The 20,001-nt window shown below is 44.8% G+C and overlaps 1 protein-coding gene across 1 annotated transcript in view; it reads left to right on the top strand.

Annotated features, from left to right (window-relative positions):
- The window catches only part of EMP3 (epithelial membrane protein 3 (MAM blood group)), a 107,764-nt gene that overhangs the window by 72,226 nt on the left and 15,537 nt on the right, over window positions 1–20,001 (top strand). The window contains exons 2-3 of the mRNA XM_085616475.1: window positions 11,415–11,517; window positions 14,545–14,647. Of these exons, the coding sequence (XP_085472601.1) occupies window positions 11,440–11,517; window positions 14,545–14,647 (181 nt within the window). The 5' untranslated portion in view covers window positions 11,415–11,439. The remainder of the gene's footprint in view (window positions 1–11,414; window positions 11,518–14,544; window positions 14,648–20,001) is intronic.

Here is a 20,001-nt window from a genome sequence, read left to right as displayed (position 1 = left end):
CAAGGTCAATCCACACTTGCCACCGCTAGGGTCCACCTGCTGGTGCCAAGACACCTGGGCTTTTAAGATCTTGCAGCGCCTTCTAAGGTGTAGCACAGGAATGTGCTCCCTCAGGAGAGTGGTCTGGGAGCCTGGTCAGTAAGGCTGAACCTGGTTCACCCAGGGCTCGAGTCGGGGTACCACGCGGGTGGACGGCGTCCCCCCACTTATTTTACCAGGTTTTTCCGGGTGGACGCCGTCCCCCCTGCCCAAAAGCTGGACAGCATTGTGTGAGCAGAGAGCCCGGGTGGGAGGGAAGTTTCCCGTAAATTACCAAAGATATGCTAATTTTTGTAATTGGAGACTTTAAGAGGCACCGGTGGTGTGTGCAGGCTGGAGTGATTGGGAGGCGGAGCGAGCAGGCGTTGGCGGTTAACGCTTGGAACTGGGGCACCCCCTCGGGGGAGTGGGGGGGGAGGGGGGGTTGCAAAGGACATCGAGGAACAGACCAGGGGTAGCAGTGCTGTGAAATGCCCCGTCATCTAAAGGCATATGAATACTCATGAGATTCCTGTTGTGACGTCACTTCCGGTGACAGTGTCCCCCCCACTTCTTTTCATGAGATTCCTGTTGTGACGTCACTTCCGGTGACAGCGTCCCCCCACTTCTTTTCATGAGATTCCTGTTGTGACGTCACTTCCGGTGACAGCGTCCCCCCACTTCTTTTTTTAGGACTTGTGCCCTGGGTTCACCAGTTCCACTTCAGCAGCTCTGACCATAGCGCCACATCCTCTCCCCCACTGAACACCATACTGCCCCACTTAGAGAAACTTGCACTGCACTGACCCGCTATAAACACCTGGATGTGACTCAATTCTAATTCTGCACTAGACAAGAGCAATGTGCTGCCTAAAAAAAATTAACATCCTAGAAAAAGCAAACCCTTTTAGTGCCCATTGCTTATATCCTTTCAAAACATAGGCAATATGGTTTAAAAAGACCACATTCGTAAACACACAGTCGCTGTACACATTTTGTTTTCCAATTCACCCATCAAGCAGGTATTTCAGTACCTCCAGGCAAGGTAAGCAATGTTGTTCAAGAGAGAGAGGAGAAAACAAAAGTATCCCTTCACTGGCAAATACTGTAAAGTGGCGCCAATGTGTTTAGGTGTAAATAAATCAATCTGGCCACCTTGCAACCACTCTGTCTTGCTTTAATTAGTTATTTATTTTTCACATTTGGAATGTTTTATTTCTCTCCACCCCGAGGCTGCACTTGTGTCAGAAAAAGACAACGTTTCCAGCAAAAATGTTTTTCTTTTTTGGATCCATTTCACAGGGGAGCAAATAAACGAAAGAAAAGTCTCGGTTTTCACTAACTGAGGAGCAAGACAAAGAGAGGGAAGACTCGGAGGCTTAGAGCTTACCTCTCTCGTGAGAAGTGCAGGCACTCTCCCTCTCAAAATAAAAAAGTGCTGGTACTCGGTACCGGACAGTACCGTCCCATGTAAAGCACTGACCACACCTTTACAACCAAGGACACTGAGGAACATCTTGTCAAACCTATGCAGACAAAAATGTCCACGTGGGTAGCGAAGAAGCATGTGCAGGCCAGAATTAAATACGTATTTTTAAAACTTACTTTTCAGAAGTAATGAAACAAAGATTGACAGTTTTAAAAGTTGGCGACTGGCAAGTAGAGGCATCTGGACAGAAAGAAGGGCGATTTTCTAATTTGGCTAATTATTAAAAAACCTCTCGTCGCGAATTTCACAAATCAAATAGTGCGGAAATAAACTTGGAAAAACATTAAAAGTGCACATGGCGCCGCATGCGGAAATAATGCAATTATTTCTTTCAGACATAATTCATTTTTGCCCGGTGTTTTGGATGGCAGAGTAGCAGAGTGCAGGCTTTGAAGTGGCATGAGGCAGTCAGAGTGCAGGCAGAAACAAAACAAAAAGCGTGCAGGGTACTACTAACCTATACCGAGGAGTTGATGGAGAGGGTTCCTCGCTGGCGATGGCAATCCCCTTGACGATTCGGCTCTTCTGTGCTGCTGCTGATCCTGTGGCTCTGCTTTCCGTCCTGCTCTGCCGCTGGGAAACCGAAACGGGAAAAGTAAAACCAGCCTAAACTGGTCTTTTCAAACGGCTTCCGAAGTTCCGATCCTTCGCGCCAAACAACTACCTGGCGCGGGTGACGTCAGACGTTGATTGGCTGTGCCACGTCACTGGTGCGCCACGGCACACATTACAGTCATCAATCATGTGAGCATGTGTCACAGTGCGAAAATGTGACGCATGCTCACTGTACCAGTGTACCTGAAACGAACGCCGACCTGATTAAATGAGTACCGGTACTCTCCTTTGTAAGGAAAAAGTGCCAGTACTCTTGGGGGTAAAAAAAAGAAGTGCCGGTACTCAGTACCGGTGAGTACCAGCCCATTTAAAGCACTGGGCGGCTGAATTTTTACTGTCTGGAGTCGGATTAGGACAAATTTAGGCGTGCCCAGAGTCACAGAATTTCCATAGTTGATCTTTCACGTAATCAGTGCCTGCACTACTATTCTGCGGGAGCATGGTAGAATCAGCGGGAGCATTTTGCTGAGCACTTTCATATTAGCGAAACAAGGTTTTATCGCCATTTAATTTTAGGTAGTTGGTACTCCCTCCAATGAATTACCTTGGGTATACTGTTGACGAAGTTTTTTTGTGTGTCTTCCCAATTCCTTGATATGAAAACAATCAATTGTATATCGTCAGCGTAGTATACTAGGTTGAATCTATATCTGTTACAAATCATTTTCTATGTTCAAAACATCAGATTCTTCCCAGTAGCCAACACGTGTTTCATCGAATGTATCGACTTCATCAGGGCTTAGTGTAGCTCTGTAATCAATATAAAGCACAGGCGTGCTATATAGGGTAGGCCAATAAACCAGCCTGATCCTTTTCTCAGAGCCACAAATCAATATTCCAGGGCAGTAAATACAAGTCCCAATGGTCCAAATACGAGACCAGAAGTAGACTGGTCTGTCTTCTCCCGAAAGTAAGTAGTATGATCAGTTCTATATTTAATTGCGCCAGATCTGTGTATATCACCTCTTCGGCGTTCAATGACATCGAGACCCACTCATAGACTTATGCACACAGTCCCTTACCTACTTAGAGACTCTTACACTCACTCACAGACCTACCTGGGCACTCACACAACCATTCACAAACCCACTCAGATACTCTTGCACCCACTTACAGACTCACTCGGAGAGTCATGCACTCATTTACAGACCCACTCAGAGACGCATGCATCCACTGGCAGACCCACTCACACACTCATGTATGTAATCACCGACCCACTGAGACACTCATACACCCACTGACAGGCCCAGTGAGGCAATCATACACCCATCACAAATCTGCTTAGACACTCATACACCCACTCACACACCCATACAGTCACTCACACACTCAGTCACAGACCCTCTTAGAGTCTTACACATTCAGTCACTCATCCATATTCTCAGAGACTCACACACCCACTCACAGGCTCACTCAGATATACATACACCCACTCACTCACCCACTCAAAGTCTCACACATCCACTCATAAATCCACCCAGACACTTGCCCACCCAGTCACAGACCCACTCAGACACTCATGCATGCACCCATTCACTCACCCACTCATAGACTTATGCTGTCACTCACAGACCCATTGAGACACTCATACACCCACTCACAGTCCCACTCAGAGACCTATGCACCCACTCACAGAACCACTCAGACACTCACGCTCCCAGTCATTGACCCACTGAGAGACTCATGCACTCACTCACAGACCCACTCCCACACCCATGTAGACACTCATGTATCCACCCCTAGATACAGTCAGACAGTCATATACTTACTTACAAATGCAAAAAGACAGTCATGCAGCTACTCACAGATTGACTGAGAGACTCATGTAACCAATCACAAACCCCTTGAGACATTGATGCAGCTACTCATAGATGCATTGAGACAGTCAGGCAGTTAGTTACAGAACCATTGATAGACTGATGCACCATCTCACAGATCCACTGAAATACTTATACAGTGAATGAGAGACTTACCGATACAGTGATGCATGCAGTCACAGATTCCACTGAAAGAGTTATATACAGTGTTACAGAGATATTAAGGAAGTAATACATGCTAATATAGAGTCTTTTAGATAGTAATGTGTTTAGTGTGTTGGTTATAATTTACTTTGCAGTTATAAATTTTGTATGTGGCGGTGGCTAATGAATGTGTGCTTTTGGTTTGTCATTTTGCGGTGATAACATTGCGGCATCATCGCGAAAACAGAAAATCAGTTTTAAAGATGGTTTATTTAGTAGTTATCTGCTATTTGCGAGTACTGTTGAGGAAAGTTAATTTTTAAAACTGTTTCTTACAAATGCGTTGTTAAAATAAAGTTAAACCAATATGTTACTAAACAGCTAGATTCAAAATGTATGTAAAAAAAAATATATATGTGTGTTTTACAATTTGTCATTTGTATTTGCGACTACTGACATCATCACATCCTCCGGTGTCGCCACAAACAAGATAAAAAATACATATTAAATGTAGTTTTTTTTCAACAAATGAATATAAAGGAGAAATGTAAATGAATATCTTACTAAACAGCTTGACTCAAACTTTATGCAAAACATGTCTATATATGTGTTTAACACTTTGGCAAAAAACACACGGTCTTCGCGACTGCCAATGCCATCGCTAATTCCGGTGTCGCCAAGAACAAGGAAAACGCATTTCGAATGTTGTTTTTTGACAAATGAATACAAAGGGAAAAGTTAAATTAATGTCTTACTAAAAAGCTAGACTCAAACTTTATGTAAAAGATGTCTATATAAGCGTTTTTTGCTTTGTGTCCTCGGGACTCACGACGTCATTGCGAAAACCAAAAATATCTTGAAAATAAGATGATAAATGTACTTTTTAAATAGATAGATGACAAATACAACAATAAGTGGTACACCATGCATATGTAAACTAATTATAGAAAAACAAATACAAGGACGCTATAGTTATGAAGTAACATTTTTGAAAACCTTAGAAGTTCACTGAAAAAAACAAAGGTTACAGGGACGTTATAGTTAGGAATTAACATTTAAAAGATCTTAGAAATTCACTGAAAAACAACAATGGTTACAGGGACATTATAGTTAGGAAATAGCATTTAAAAATCCTTAGAAATTCACTGAGAAAAACAATGGTTAAAGGGACGTTATAGTTAGGTTGCAATTTCACTCATGCAAAACCAGAGAAATTCAGTAGTTATAGCTACCTGAGCTAACTATAACTAATGCCCCTGCAATGCACTGCTTATGACCTCACATATTACATCACTCATGACATGGTCAATGACATCACTGACATCTCAAATGACGTCACTGACGACAGTAGGTAGTTATAGTTAGGACCTAGTTTCCATAGTCCCCAGAGGAAAAGCGCTTTTTCTTTTGCCAATATCTTTGGCGCCAAATCTTTGTGAACTTTTCTAAACTAATGGGGCGCTCAGGTCAGCTCCTGTCTTAAAAGTTTTGGGGTGAATCATCAAGCAGGGGCCAAGAAAAAAAGTGGGTCCCAAAACACGTTTTCTCCATGTTAATTTCCATAGGAAAATTTAGAAAAGGCTACAGCCCGAACTGCTGAACGGAATTACACCACATTTAGCAAAAAGGTTCCAAAAGCATTATTTTTGTTAAATGGTGTGAATCCATTTAGTAGTTCCTGAGAAATGTAAAGATTTCTCAGATATACAACTGTAGCCACAGAGGGTCCTTGAACCCTCCCGATCTTGAGCCTGAGATCTGATTGGCTGCCAACACTTCAAACCAAGAAGTGTTGGCAGTCATCTTGTGACTCTGTTGAACCAAGTCACAAGAAAAACAAGAAAAAACAAGAAAAGAGGGAAGGATAGAAACACCCTGACCCCCTAGGCCTGCTCAGGGGGTCCCACAGGGACCTCGAGGACCAGAAAAAACCTTTAAAAAAAAAAGAATTGCGGTCTCCTGAGCTTTATTTCTTCTAAGCTTCCAGGTGGGCCAGGTCCCGGGGACAATGGAAATTATTGTGTGGGAGCCCCTGCTTCCCTGGTGACCACCACCTCCCCGAGGTGATACTCATTTATATGCGGGAGCAAGCACCCCCACACTGCCCTGGGGGACCATCACCTCCCAGGGGCACAGATCAATTAAATGTGGGGGCGTTGCAGCCCCCCGGCCCGAGGACCACCACCTCCCCAGGGCTATTACAAAGATGGGTTGGGGTCCTTGCAGCACCCTCCAGGACTCCTGAGTGGCCCTGGGGATCGCCACCACCTAGGGCGGCACCAGCAATTTACCAGGGTGCCCACCCCCGGGACATTGCAGTTTGCAATGGCATGGCGGGAGCACTGCTCCTGCCATGCCATAGCAAACTTCTGCTTCACTTAATGGAAACGAGAGCAGGAAAACTGTCAAGAGAAATGCCCACTCACGCAGGAGGCGGGGAGCAGGCAGGTTCCCGCTCCCTTTAAAAACGAAAAATGGAATAACTGGGCCCCGGGAGATGAAGTCCCCTGGGCTCAAATCGCCTGGGGAGGGGGTGGCACGGCTCCCCTCCGTTAAAATGATATAAATGTTTATAAAAATGGCCAAGCCCCAGAGGATGGGGTACCCAGGGCCAAAAATGGCCTGTGGAGGGGGAGCCGCTCAGCCCACCTCCCTTTAAAAAAAGAAAAATGGCCAGGCCTTGGGGGATGGAGTCCCCTGGGTCTAAATCAGCCTATGGAGGGAGGCAACACAGCCCCCTCCCTTTCTATTTAATAATAAAAAAAATTGGTTGGTCCCTGGGAGATGGGGTCCCCGGGGCCTAAAAGCGCCAAGGGAAGGGGGGCACACAGCTCCCTTTCCTAAATAAAAATAAATAAATAGAGGAACTGGCAAATCTATGGAAGCCCCACCCCCTTTCACCTCTACTCTGCAAACGTGCCTCCTGGCGAGATCTTGGCTGGTGAATCAAGTCCCGGTCACTACTGAGGGTCCTTAGGGGCCAACTAGATGGCCAGGTACCTCCAGTAAGCCCCACAGAGTGGGATTGCTGAGAGGTGGTAGGAGGCCATGCCCCTTTTTACACCACTCAGAAAACACACCTCTTGGCGCACTGGTAATGGGGTGATGAGGTCCCCTTGTGTCCTGAGGACCTCAGGACTAAAGTGAACTTCACCCCCCAAGCAGCAGTGCCCCAGGAGGCGCAATTACAGAGTGGTGTAAAAAGGGGGCATGGCCTCTGACTACCTCTCAGCAATCCAGCTGTGAGGGGATTTCTGGAGGTAACAGGAGGGCTAGTTAGCCCCCAGAGACCCTCTAGGGGCCCCGAACCAAGAGCATGCCAGGAGGCGCGTTTGCAGAGTTGTGGAGAATGGTGGTGTGGCCTGCGACCACCTCTCAGCAATGCCACTGTGTAGGGATTACTGGAGGTAACAGGTAGGGTAATTTTCAGAGTGGTGGAGAGAGGGAGAATGGCCTGCTATCAGAACTTAGCAATCTTGCTGTGTGGGACTTGCTGGAGGTAATAGGAGGGGTAGTTGGCCACCAAGGAGGTCCTGGGGGGTGAACTACCCCTCCTGTTACCTCCAGTAAATCCTACACAGTGGGATTGCTAAGAGGTCTTTGGAGGCCACACACTATTTGTCCACCACTCTGCAAACCCCACTCCTGGCACACTACTGGCTGGGGAGGAAGTCCACTTTACTCCTGAGGGACTTTGGGGGCTAAGAAGCCCTCTTGGTGCCTCCTGTAAGTCCTACGCAGAGGAATCCTGTGCGCTGGTCGGTGGCCCAGCCCCCTTTCTCCACCACTCTGGAAGCGCGACTAATAGTTAAACAAGCATTTGCAATGCAATAGGTCACGCATTTGAGAGAGTTAGACCTATTGGTGTTGTAAATGTAAACTTTTTTACTAATTTTTTGGGGAGTGGATGTATGAAGTGTGTAGCGGAATTATGTGGTAGCTGTGCAGTGAAATTATGTGGTTAGAAAGTATGGGGTATTTAGTGTATAGGAATTATGTAAAGTGAGATTATGTGTTATGGAGAGTAATTATGTGGTATGGTAGTCTGTGCTGTGAAGTTGTAACCTCAGGTTTAGCCTTCCTCGTTTCCATAGAAACTAAACTATAAACTCGATAAGACACAAAAAAAAATGCAACACAGAGGAGCACTTCTGGACCAAGTCAGAGGTATGAGCAGGGCCACTGGAATTATGCGCCTGTTCGGCAGCACTGATTTTCACATAGTTATACATTTTCTGCATTTGCCACATAATCCATCATCTGCAGCATAATCTGCAGATTTGAACAAAAAAACCTTGTTTCTAGCTCAAAAGGCTCAAATGTAACCAAAAATGCAGCAACACGTGTTATAGTGTGGGGGAAGGCCCTTTGTAAAGCTGGAATGGTCACATGTTAATTATTGCTATATGTGGGTGTTAAATTGGTACTAATGGTATGCAAACCACTCTTGCTTCTTTCTGTGCCTCTCTTGCCTCTTTCTGTATTTATCTTACTTCTTTCTGCACCTTTCTTCCTCTTTCTGCACTTCTCTTGCCTCCTTCTTCACCTCTCTTGCATCTTTCTGCACTTCTCTTGCCATTTCCTGTACTTCTCTTGCCCTTTTCTGCACTTGTATTGCCTCTTTCTGTACCTTTCTTGCTCTTTCTGCAGTTCTCTTGCTTCTTTCTGCACCTCTCACCTCTTTATGTACCTCTCTTGCTTCTTTCTGCACTTCTCTGCTTTTTTCTGCACCCCTCTTGCCTCTTTCATCACTTCTCTTGCCTCTTTCTGCACCCACCTCTCTTGCCTCTTTCTTCACATTTTCCCCTCTTTCTGTACCTCTCTAGCCTCCTTCTGCACCTCTCTTGCTTCTTTCTGCACTTCTCTGCTTTTTTCTGCACCCCTCTTGCCTCTTTCATCACTTCTCTTGCCTCTTTCTGCACCCACCTCTCTTGCCTCTTTCTTCACATTTTCTCCTCTTTCTGCACCTCTCTTGCCTCTTTCTGTACCTCTCTTGCTTCTTTCTGTACCTCACTTTCTTCTTTCTGCACCTCTCTTGCTTCTTTCTGTACCTCTCTTATGTCTTTCTGCACCTCTCTTGCCTCTTTCTGCACCCTCCTTGCCTCTTTCTACACCTCTTGCTCCTTTCTGCATATCTCTTGCTTCGTTCTGCACCTCTCTTGCTCCGTTCTGCACCTCTCTTGCTTCTTTCTGTAGCTCTTTTACACCTCTTTTCTGCACCTCTATGGTTTCTTTCTACACCTCTCTTTCTTCTTTCTGTGCCTCTCTTGCCTCTTTCTGCATTTCTCTTGCTTTTTTCTGCAGCTTTCTTTCTCTACTTCTCTGGCTTCTTTCTGCACCTCTCTTGCTTCTTTCTGCGCCTTTCTTCCTCTTTCTGCACTTCTCTTGCCTCTTTCTGTACCTCTCTTCCACTTGCTGCACTGTTCTTCCTCTTTCTGCAGTTCTCTTGCCTCTTTCTGCACCTCTCTTGCCTCTTTCTGGATGATTTCAGTTTTTTTTAGCCAAGTGGACACACCTGTTTATGATCTACCCATAGGACTGCTATCTCATCACCCTGTCTTCTAAATTCTAGCCGCCATCTTTAAACGGCTAGATTGAAGGATATTTTAGACAACATGCAAAGATATTCAAATTTACAGATTTTGAGGATCGATATAAATTATGTTTCAGTTTTGCCAAAAACACAAAAGCTGGGTTTAAAAAAAATGAGGACACCTTTGGGATCCCCTGTGCCTCCTCAAAGTGTCTTGTTAAGCATGATAGAGAGAGTGTCTTACAGTCACATACAGATTTGTGGGATGTAGCTCCCCTTTAATGTTTGCGAGGAAGATCAATAAGATCATGGGTAATGAAAATGAGGATCGATGGAGTTAGGTATAAAAACAAAGTCAATAGAAAAATAGAGTACTCTTTGGCATACTAATCTGTACACACAAAAGGTTTAATTTAAAACACAAGTGTGTAAGAATTAAAGGCTGCTAACAGCCCTTGGGCATTCCATAACACTTGTCTTGCAATAAACATTTACACCCTGAATATGTTTGGATGTATAATATTGTGATGGATTAATTCTTATATTTGTATAGCACACTCTAAGGCAGTAGTCTTCAAACATTTTAATGCTGCCCCACACAGAGAAAAAATTAAATCGGGGGCCCTCTTCATTTTTTTCAATTATTCTACTAAATTGTATCTATTAAAAGTATCCACAGTGTGTGGCTGGGGGATTTTAAGAATATTTGGAGTCCATTACCTTTTGACACATACTTCTACCTTGGATATAGTTGACAAAGGGCCAGATGCATGAAGGCCCCGGTTTTGCGATTTTCTAATTGCAAATCCTTGCGATTCGCAATTAGGAAATCGCAAAATGGAATGTATGAAAGTGTTCTGAACACTTTCTGCGATTCCTAGGGGATCGCAATTGACCTACCTCATGAATATTAATCAGGTAGGTCACAATTTGCGACCCCTAGGAATCGCAAAAATCACAGGGATGGTGGCCTGCTGGGGTCAGCAGACCACAATGTCCGTAATTGCTTTCAAATAAAGCAATCTTTTTTTTGTAAAGCAGACCATATACCTTAAAGGAAAACGGGATGCTTTACATAAAGAAAATTAAAAGTTTACCTTTCATTTTGTAAGAGCAGGCAGTATGCTTTTACAAAAAATTTACAAAGGGGAAAGGGTCCCTTGGGCTACTTAAAATAGGTGGTATAATGTGAATGTTTTGCGACCGCATTTCGGTCACAAAACATTGCTACATACTGAAGCGATTCGGTATTAGGAAGAGACGCCCTAAACACGCCCCTTACTAAAAGCGAATCCCAAACCTATTTTGCAATTTGTTAACAGGTTACCGAATCGCGAAATAGGGTTGGCTGCATCTGGAAAGCATTTTTTGTGTTCACAAACGGGCCATTTACGAAGGCAAAAATGCTTGATGCATGTGCCCCAAAAGATGTTAGTGATGGCCCATTACAGAGCATAGTGCTTCTTTTTGCCAGAGACTAGAGCCCCCCTGGGAACAACTGAGGCCCCCCATACCACCCCCCCAGTTAGAAGAACCCTGCTCTAAGGAGTACTCTGCATATTCCACACCATAGCAGTAGAAATATATTCATGATCATTGTATGAATGTATTAGTGTATTATGTATTTTTAGTACTATGCAAGCACCAAGTTCTTTTCTGGTTTGTAATTGATGAATTATCTAAAAATATATTTTAAACATTTATTGTAAATTATTGAAACAGTGGTTTGCAGTGATGGAATTCAGCAATATATATATCTATAACTGATGGATCTTCTCTGATGTAATATTTTCTGTAGATCGTTACCCACAGCTGTTTGGACAATGAGTTTTCTCCTCTTTGGCGTTACGGCCCTTCACATCATCATTCTGGTGCTTCTTTTGGTAGCGACGCTAGACAAGGTAAGCCAGCGGCTGAACAGAAAACATCTGTTGTAAACCATAAGGCGCGATGCATCACCAGAGATGGTCTATGCATCTCGCTAGTGGCTACCAGGGGCGTTTATCACTTGCACTGGCCAAATCGTCAATCAATTAGCCAAAGAGATACATCCACAATCTGCTACAGGGACCAAAAGATAAGAAAATTATCAATATTTTCTGGCCATTGTCATGGTTTGGTCCCTTCACACCCACCTGTGGTCCAGAAAGGAGGGATGTCATTCTTTGGTCACTCTATATTTCAACAGGACAAGGGCAGACCGTCAAGGGAAAGAGGACCCACGCCACAGAATGCGGTATGAGCAGAAATCCCTCAAGCCGTTCTGTGGGTTTTGTTAAAAGAACTGAGCCATTATGGAAAAGACAAATTAATTATAACTTGTTTTCCTATAGAGTGCTCAATATCATAACTTTTAAGTGGTTGTATGATGTACCACGCATGTTTTTACTATGCAGTTGTACCATTACTATGTGTTACCTTCTCCACGCATATGCCTTTACAAAGAATTTCATTGTAAAGGCATGGTTGGTAAAGGCATTTACGTGGTAAAGGTTACGTGTGGTTACGAGACCCACGTTGTAACCGCTAGCACCTGCCACAGCCCGTCCCACACCTGAGCCCTATACAACACTCCTCCCCTCTCACCCAGCCCCGAAAACCATCCCGCCACCTGCCCTGAACCCTTAAACACGGCTCCCAGTTCTGAAAACATGCTCCAAGTCCTCAGCCTTTAAACTGGCCTCCCAGCACTAAAAACACCCCAGCCCCCCGCCCTAGGCCCTAAAGCCCGGCCCACATCCCCAAAAACTTCACCGACCCCTGCCCTGACCGGAAAATTTCTCACCAAGCTGCATCCCGGTCCTTCCCATTCATCTTATCTAGAGCAACCCTGCACAGTCTGTTGGAATCTTGTCCTTGCAGGAAATTCCTCCAAGTGTCTGCAACACCTCCCAACCATTCACTCCTAGCCTATAGTGTTGACTACCTTTACCACGCATGTACCTTTACCACCTCTACAACGAAAATCGTTGTAAAGGCATGTGTGATAAAAGAATATGCTTGGTAAAGCATATGCGTGGTAAAGGCAAGCGTGGTAAAGCTTGCGTGTTAATGGCATGTTTGGTTGACCCCACATTTACTACCCAATTTAATTTACTCACTTAAACCTCAGAAATATGAAGAGTTGAGATGGCCATGCTGGTTTTAAAAACTATTACCTGCACGCTACGGAAGATTAACTCACTGACCCATCTGTCAGACATCTCACTTGTCCACTTAATGAGATGGGTTGAAACCCCTTTTCAAATGATAGATGATATCCCCAGTGTCAGCGCTTAATTTGAGGTGTGTTTGCCAGTGGTCAACACCGGCTCTTATTTCTGAACATTGGCAAATATTTATGACAGTTCACCGCATGGTGGCGCGGTCAGTCTATTTTTAAAAGAAAAGACTAGCAGCATGCTTAGAAATTCAATTAATGATTACAATTAAAAGACAATACCAGTGGTCCCAGCATAGCAGGTGCCCAACCAGCTTCGGGAGGCGCCCTGGTATTATCTTTTCATTTACTTGTGGGGGACTGTCAAAAATATATGCCAGCATTGGATCACCTGTTGTAGCTCAAATGGTCTAATGGAGTCTTTTCAGTAGTAGATGGCGTTGGTACTGACATCTGGTTGTGCTGCCAGGGACTGCAGGTGGTGCAAGGGAACTGATCTCCTGAGAAATATCATGGATCCTAGCTCTTATTAAGCACTGTGCAGTGTCCAGATTTTGGGATAAACTGAAAAGACAATTAGGAATAGAAATTCTTAGTAGGTTTAGATTTGGGTGAAAAAGCCTGGTGCAGACTAGAGGGAGATTTGGCAACAGATGGATGGATTCGAATTCTCTGTGCAGAGAAAGAAAATATTGCTGAATATTTCGACTATGTTAATACTTTCATTGAAATAATTTCCCCAAAGCATTTCCCAATATATATATTAGAAAGACAAAATGCCCTTAGTCCCCAGAAAATATATTTTGGGCCAGAGACAGTCTTTAACCTTAACCCTGGCTCTAATTAGCAGCTAATTTACATCTTTGGGAATTGGTAACGTAGAGGATTCTCCAGTTGTTCTTAACAATGTAGGCTGTCTGTGTGTGTTTCAAAATTCGAATCGGATTTTGAGGACATGACAGCTGTTTTGGTCTGATGTGCAAAAACATTTTGCAGACACAAACCCTGTGACTAGCTACTGGAAAATTTAGTTTTTTTTCACATAATAAACACATTGTGCGATTTGGGAAAGCCTTTGTGAATTGCAAAAAGGGTTTAATGACTCATTTCAAATCACAATCAGTAGGGGCGAAAAAAGGGCACCCCCTACTATTTGTGATGCGCAATGCCATGTATCAGTGGCTTGTGACTTCAAATGCAAGCCATTGAAAGCTACTGATTCCTGAAAGGAGGTGGGGACTGACTTGCAATGGGGAAGCTGACACCATGGGACAGGGATCTTGTAACGGTCTCCTTGGATTGTGACCCCCCGCCCCTCCCCACCCCACCCCAAGGCTATCTGTGGTGCTCCTGATGGGTTTCTCTGACTCCTGGAAGGCCTGTTAGCGTTCAGGTGATGACTCTTATGTGCATGGTTGAGGGTGAACAAGGAGGTTCCCATGGATGTGCTAGTATTGTCATCCAAATAAGGGGTGATTTCTTGGCCCACTGGAGGGAGATGATAGGATGTAGCACACAAGGTTGGGTTTGCCGCTTGGTTGACTCTTTCAAGCACTGGCAGCCGGGTGAAGGCCAGGATGGACTCCTGATGGGCTGGTGTAAGCTCCTGGTGGGCTGGTGTAAGCTCCTGGTTGAAATTATGGGTTCTGTGGGAAAGGACACATGAGTTGGCCCTCAAAATCATTTGGGCTGAAGTTGATGAACTTTAGCAGCATCTCAAGGTTGCCTTACTAAGATGTTTCTGCACTCTCTTGTTTCCTCTCCGTAGTCATGGTGGGTCTTATCGGAGGATGAAACGTTGAATCTCTGGTATGACTGCCTTTACGACAACAACACTGAGGCCTGGCTGTGCTCTTCGGTGTCAGACAATGGTAAGTGGCAATGTGGTTGTGCTTCTTTTTACTTCTTTTTAAATGTTCTAGGGAACAAGAAATGGGTGACGCGGGAATTGAGAAGCATTCTTAGGTGTCCTTAGGGAAGCAGTGTTGAATGAAATAGTGAATGAATGAAAACAAGCTACATAGATTCACACCTTGTCTTCCTCCCTGTTGTGATAACTAAAGAACACATTGGGACAGATTCTTAAAGCCATCTGCGCATGTAAGTCTCACTTACACTCTGAAATGGCCTGATTTACATGTGCAAGATATTCATAAAAAGTGACCTTGCACTCTTAAACCCATTTACTTATGCCTTATAAAACCTCACGACCGCATAGCATTGAGGAGCAGAAATTCCTCCTCCGCAGAGTGTGCAAAGTGAGGTGGGAGTGAAGGGTGTGCCTTGAAAAGCTTGGGAACATCCAACCAATCCATTCCCACCCTGAAAATGATCAGAGACTTACTCCTGCAATAAATCCAATTCTAGGGTGGGAGTGGGAAGGGATCACCCCCAACATTGCTAAGTGTCTACAGAATGGTATTTCTACACTGATAAACATGTTTTCTTTGTGGAAAAAGGTGTTAAAAATGATGTGTCCTTGCACACATGATTGCACATAGTAGTATATACAATTGCACATTTGAAAATGCTTCTGCATATTCACAAGTGCAAATTTGCTTATGTTTCCATGGAATAAATAGGCTTGAAAACTTGCAACTGTCTCAAGTTTCCAGGCCTAACCTGGGACAGGTTTGTGAATTCCAGATATGTAGTAATATGCATCTGTAAAGGGTCAGATGGGTCTTTTATTCCATTGGGCATTTCCCACAGGGAAGTGGGGTATATTGAAAGGCCAGGGCATAGCTTTGGGGGGGACGGGGAGTTTGGGCTGTCACACACCCCTAATAAATGTATTTGGTGATGAATGGTTGGGTACAGGTGCTTTCGGTTGGTTATGGTGAGACGTCTGTCACCAGGAATTTTTACACATACTCTCTACCTCTCTCTGTTTGAATTGACTTAAAATGTTGGTAATTTCACAAAATAATATGTTTTCTCTCACTTAGTGCCCCTATCATGCCACATTCCTCTCCCTTTCCATTCCCCTTTAAGCCCCTCTTGGTGTAGAATGCAATTTAGCATGTGCCAGCGTGATTGTTGGGAAATCTGAAGCTCACACCCCCTAATCTCACTAACCAAGCTACGCCCTTGTGGAAGGTGGGTGCTGGAGGGGAGACATCCGTTACATCGCGGTCTTCACACCACAATACGTTTACAACGCAGGCATTACAATGCAAGTCGTTACAACGGCTTGCGCTGGATGGCGCTATACACTAAGGAATGGTATGATTTACTATTCCAACACCTTCCCTACTGTTACGTAGGCTAGAGTTGGAATAGTAAATCGTACTATTCCTAAGTCCAGCGTCCTCCAGCGCTAGTCGTTGTAACGACTTGTGTTGTAATGCCTGCGTTGTAAACGTATCGCGGTGTGAAGACTGCGATGTAACGTCATATATTCGTGCTGGAGACATTGTAGGATGATTTTCAAACCTAAGTCCTCTAGCTGCCTCTCTAAGACCCCCCTCCCTGACCCCAGAGTATAATTGCAGTAGGGACAGAGAAGCTTCCAGAGAGGAACCGAAAGAGAGAAAGAAGAAAGAGGAGAGAGGCAGAGAGAGATCGTAGAGGGAGGATAGAGAGGGGAGAGGAAATGGGCAGAGAGAGATAGAAAGAAGAGAGGAAGGCAGCAGAGTTAGTTTGAACATTTTTCATAGGGCTGCTTCCCCAGTCCGCCCTTGAGAAAGGCTGGGAGGGCACATTTTCGTATTTTTTTGTGATTAGGTCCTTTGGTGATGTCTTATTACAGAAACGTTTTGACTATGGTGTTCTTGTCAGGTTTGTGTTATATCTTGTGCTGTTCTATGCTTAGTGTATGTGGTTGTGTTGTGGATACGAGTAATTGGGATAGACGTGCTCTTCAGGGCTCTCGCGATCTCCAGTTATGATGGCGCAGTCCTTGATGTCACGGTCCTGAGAGTGAGTTTACAGAGTACAAGCGAACCCTTTCATCAGCTTTCCGTAACTGCCAACTCTGCAGCCCTCTCTCTCCCAGCAGGCAGCGGGGCTTCTCCAGATGGTGGTCTCTGCACTTTCTGAGTCATGTTCCTTGGCCTGTAATTTTCCGGTTTTGCGTTGACCACAGCAGGGCGAGGCTCGACACCTCCCAGCGAGCAGGGACTCTGCTCCGCTATTCCGCATGTTTGGGAGTTGTGATCAGCCTCTAAAAACGTCTCTTACTGAGAGTCCGCAATTAATTTTTAACAAGCATTGGCAAAGCCAATAGGTCTCACCTATGTGAAAGCTATAGTAGTGGCGTAATAAAACTTGAGGAGGCCCCCTGCAAAGTACATGCAGTGCCCCGCCCCCGTGCTCTGGACCTGGTCAGAAACTCTCAGTCCAGGGTCCCACCGTCCTTGCACAGTGCTGGAGGGGGTCCCATGGATTTCAGGGGCCGTCTGCACTTTGGGGGCTAAGGTTACGCCACTGAGCGACTGGCTTTGCTAATACCTTTTAGGCATGTTGTACAGCAGCATGGCTACAAGTTAGTTTTGTAGTGTAGAGGAGAGTGACACAGAGTAGAGTGTAGTGGCGTAGCGCAGAATGGAGAGGCTTGAGCGGCGTAGAGTGGCATTTAGTAGAGTTGGGTTGTGTAGAGTAGCATAGAGTGGAGTGGATTTACGTAGAGTGGAGTGGCGGAGTGGAGTATGGTAGAGTGATGCAGAGTGGGGTACAGTACAGTGGCATAGAGTAGAGTGGTACAGAGTAAAGTGGAGTAGAGTGCATAGAGTGGAGTTGAGTAGAGTGGCGTAGAGTAGAGTGGCTTTGGGTAGAGTGGTGTAAAGTAGAGTGACTTACATTGGGTTGAAGTGGCATACAGTAGTGGCGAAGAGTAGAGTAGTGTGGCATAGAGTGATGCTGAGTAGAGTGAAGTAGAGTAGAGAAGGGTAGAGTGGTGTACAGGGGTGTAGAGTAAAGTGCAGTGGCATGGGGTGGAGTGGCATAGAGTAGAGTGGCGTAGATAACAGTGGTGTAGAATTGGGGTGGTATAGAGTGTAATAGAGTGGCCTAGAGTGGAGTGGCATAGAGTGCTGTAGAGCACCATTGTGTAGAGTAGAGTAAAGTGGCGTAGAGTGGAGTGGCGAATAGTGAAGTGGCGTGGAGTGGTGTAGAATGGAGTGACATACAGTGAAGTGGTGTGGAGGGGTGTAGAGTGGAGTGGCCTAGTGTAGCATAGACTGGAGTGGGTGGCATAGAGCCGAGTAGTGTAGAATGGAATGGCATAGACTAGAGTGGAATGGAGTGTCATGCAGTGAAGAGGAATAGAGTAAAGTGGCGTAGAGTAGAGAGGTGTTGTGTAGGTTCTTATTGAGTATAGTGGCGTAAAGTAGAGTGGCATTGAGTGGTGTAGAGTGGCATGTAGTAGAATGGAGCAGAGTGGCAAAGAATAGAGTGGCATGGAGTGGTGTAGAGTAGAGTGACATAGAGTAGAGTGGCATATGTTGGCATAAAGTGGCGTGGAGTGGCGCAGGCCAGAATGGAGTGGTGTAGATTGGCGCAGAGTGGTGTAGAGTAGAGCTGCGTAGAGTGGTGTAAAGTGCTGTAGCAAAGAGTGGTATGAAGTGAATTAGAGAGGCCTAGAGTAGCGTACAGTGGAGTGGCATAGAATGGTGTGGCATGGTGTAGAGTAGAGTGGGATAGAGTGGCAATGTGTGGAATGTAGTAGGGTGGCATCGAGCAAAGTGGCGTATAGTGGACTGGCATAGAGTGGAAGGATGTAGACTTGAGTGGAATGACGTGGAGTGGCACAAAGTAGAGTGGAGAGGAGTAAAGTGGCGTAGTGTGCCATATACTGAAGTGGAATGGCATAGAGTAGAGAGGCTTGAAGTAAACTAGTATAGAGTGGAGGCATAGAGTGGGTAGAGTGGGGTGGAGTTGCGTAAAGCAGCATAGAGTTGAATGGCATAGAATGGTGTGAAGTAGCATAGGGTGGAGTGGCGCGGAGTGAAGTGGCATAGAGTGGAGTGGTGTAGAGTTACGTGGAGTGCAGTGGTGTAGAATAGTGTAAAGTGGCATGGAATGGTGTGGCATGACATGAAAATGAGTGGTGTAAAGTAGAGTTGAATGCCGTAGAGTGGCCCTGTGTGAAGTGGAGTGGAGTGGAGTGGCATAGAGTTGAGTGGCGTAGAGTGGCTTGGAGTGGCATGGTGTGGAGTGGCATAGAGTAGAGTGGAGTGGTGTAGAGTGACATAGAGTGGCATAGAGTAGAGTAGAGTAGAGTGGAATAGTATAGAGAAGAGTGGAGTGGGGTAGAGTAGAGTGGCACATAGTGGAATGGAATAGAGTTGAATGGCATAGAGTAGATTTGAGTAGTGTGGTGTAGAGTGGAGTTGAGTGGCATAGACTGGAGCAGGGTAAAATTGAGTAGCGTAGAGTAGGACGGTTGTGGGTGTAAGTTAAGTGTCAATAGAGGCAGCAGGTAGAGTGAAAGTAACATAACTAAGAAACCGTACACTTGTGTTAACAGTAGGGAAGCACATTGCACGTCCATGAATAATAAAAAAAGTCTCATTAAAACAAAAGTGTGTTTCAAAAATAACATGTACTTGGTCAAGGGAGGAGCTAACACAAGAAAGGAACGGAACTCTGCAGGAGCTAAGCAATTGAAAGATTGCAAAAAAAGAGTGACTATGAAAACAACTAAAGGTATGCTGTAGGCGGATTGTAAGCCCACTGAATAGTAAGCAATACATGTGGCAGCATAGCGCATGCACTGTGTAGGAGAGACCTACAAATGATCTAGCCGTTTTTAAATCAGCAAGGCTTGTCCAGCATTTTCCCAGTTCCACCACTTATAAAACATCATAAAACTTTAGAAAAATACTTTACAAATTAGGTAACTATACGATTTAGTATACAAAACCCAGACACAATACATATGCACAGATATTTAGGATCAGAAAAAGTAACATACATGCACATAAAGGCGCACATATGTTTGTAAACAGCACGTTCAGGCCAAGTGGCTTCTTGGTTACAGATGTTTATTCTAAGGTTACCTAATGTTCATTTTATCGACCTTGTAATGATGAAAGGCTGACTGGATCCTCAAACCAATAACTAAGAGGACAAGAACAGATCTTTGCAATAGATCCATTCTTCCAATGAGCCATCAGATCTGGCAAAGTACACATAAAGTCACACCAACACCATCACACTCATGTGCACTATAGGTGCAGACTTACAATATACACATATGCATAGAGACGAAATGGGTACTTTT

The sequence above is a fragment of the Triturus cristatus genome, chromosome 7 (genome assembly GCF_964204655.1).
Source record: "Triturus cristatus chromosome 7, aTriCri1.1, whole genome shotgun sequence".
NCBI lineage: Eukaryota > Metazoa > Chordata > Amphibia > Caudata > Salamandridae > Triturus > Triturus cristatus.
Note: the sequence above shows the minus strand (reverse complement) of the source record. Positions and strands in the feature narration are given on the sequence as shown.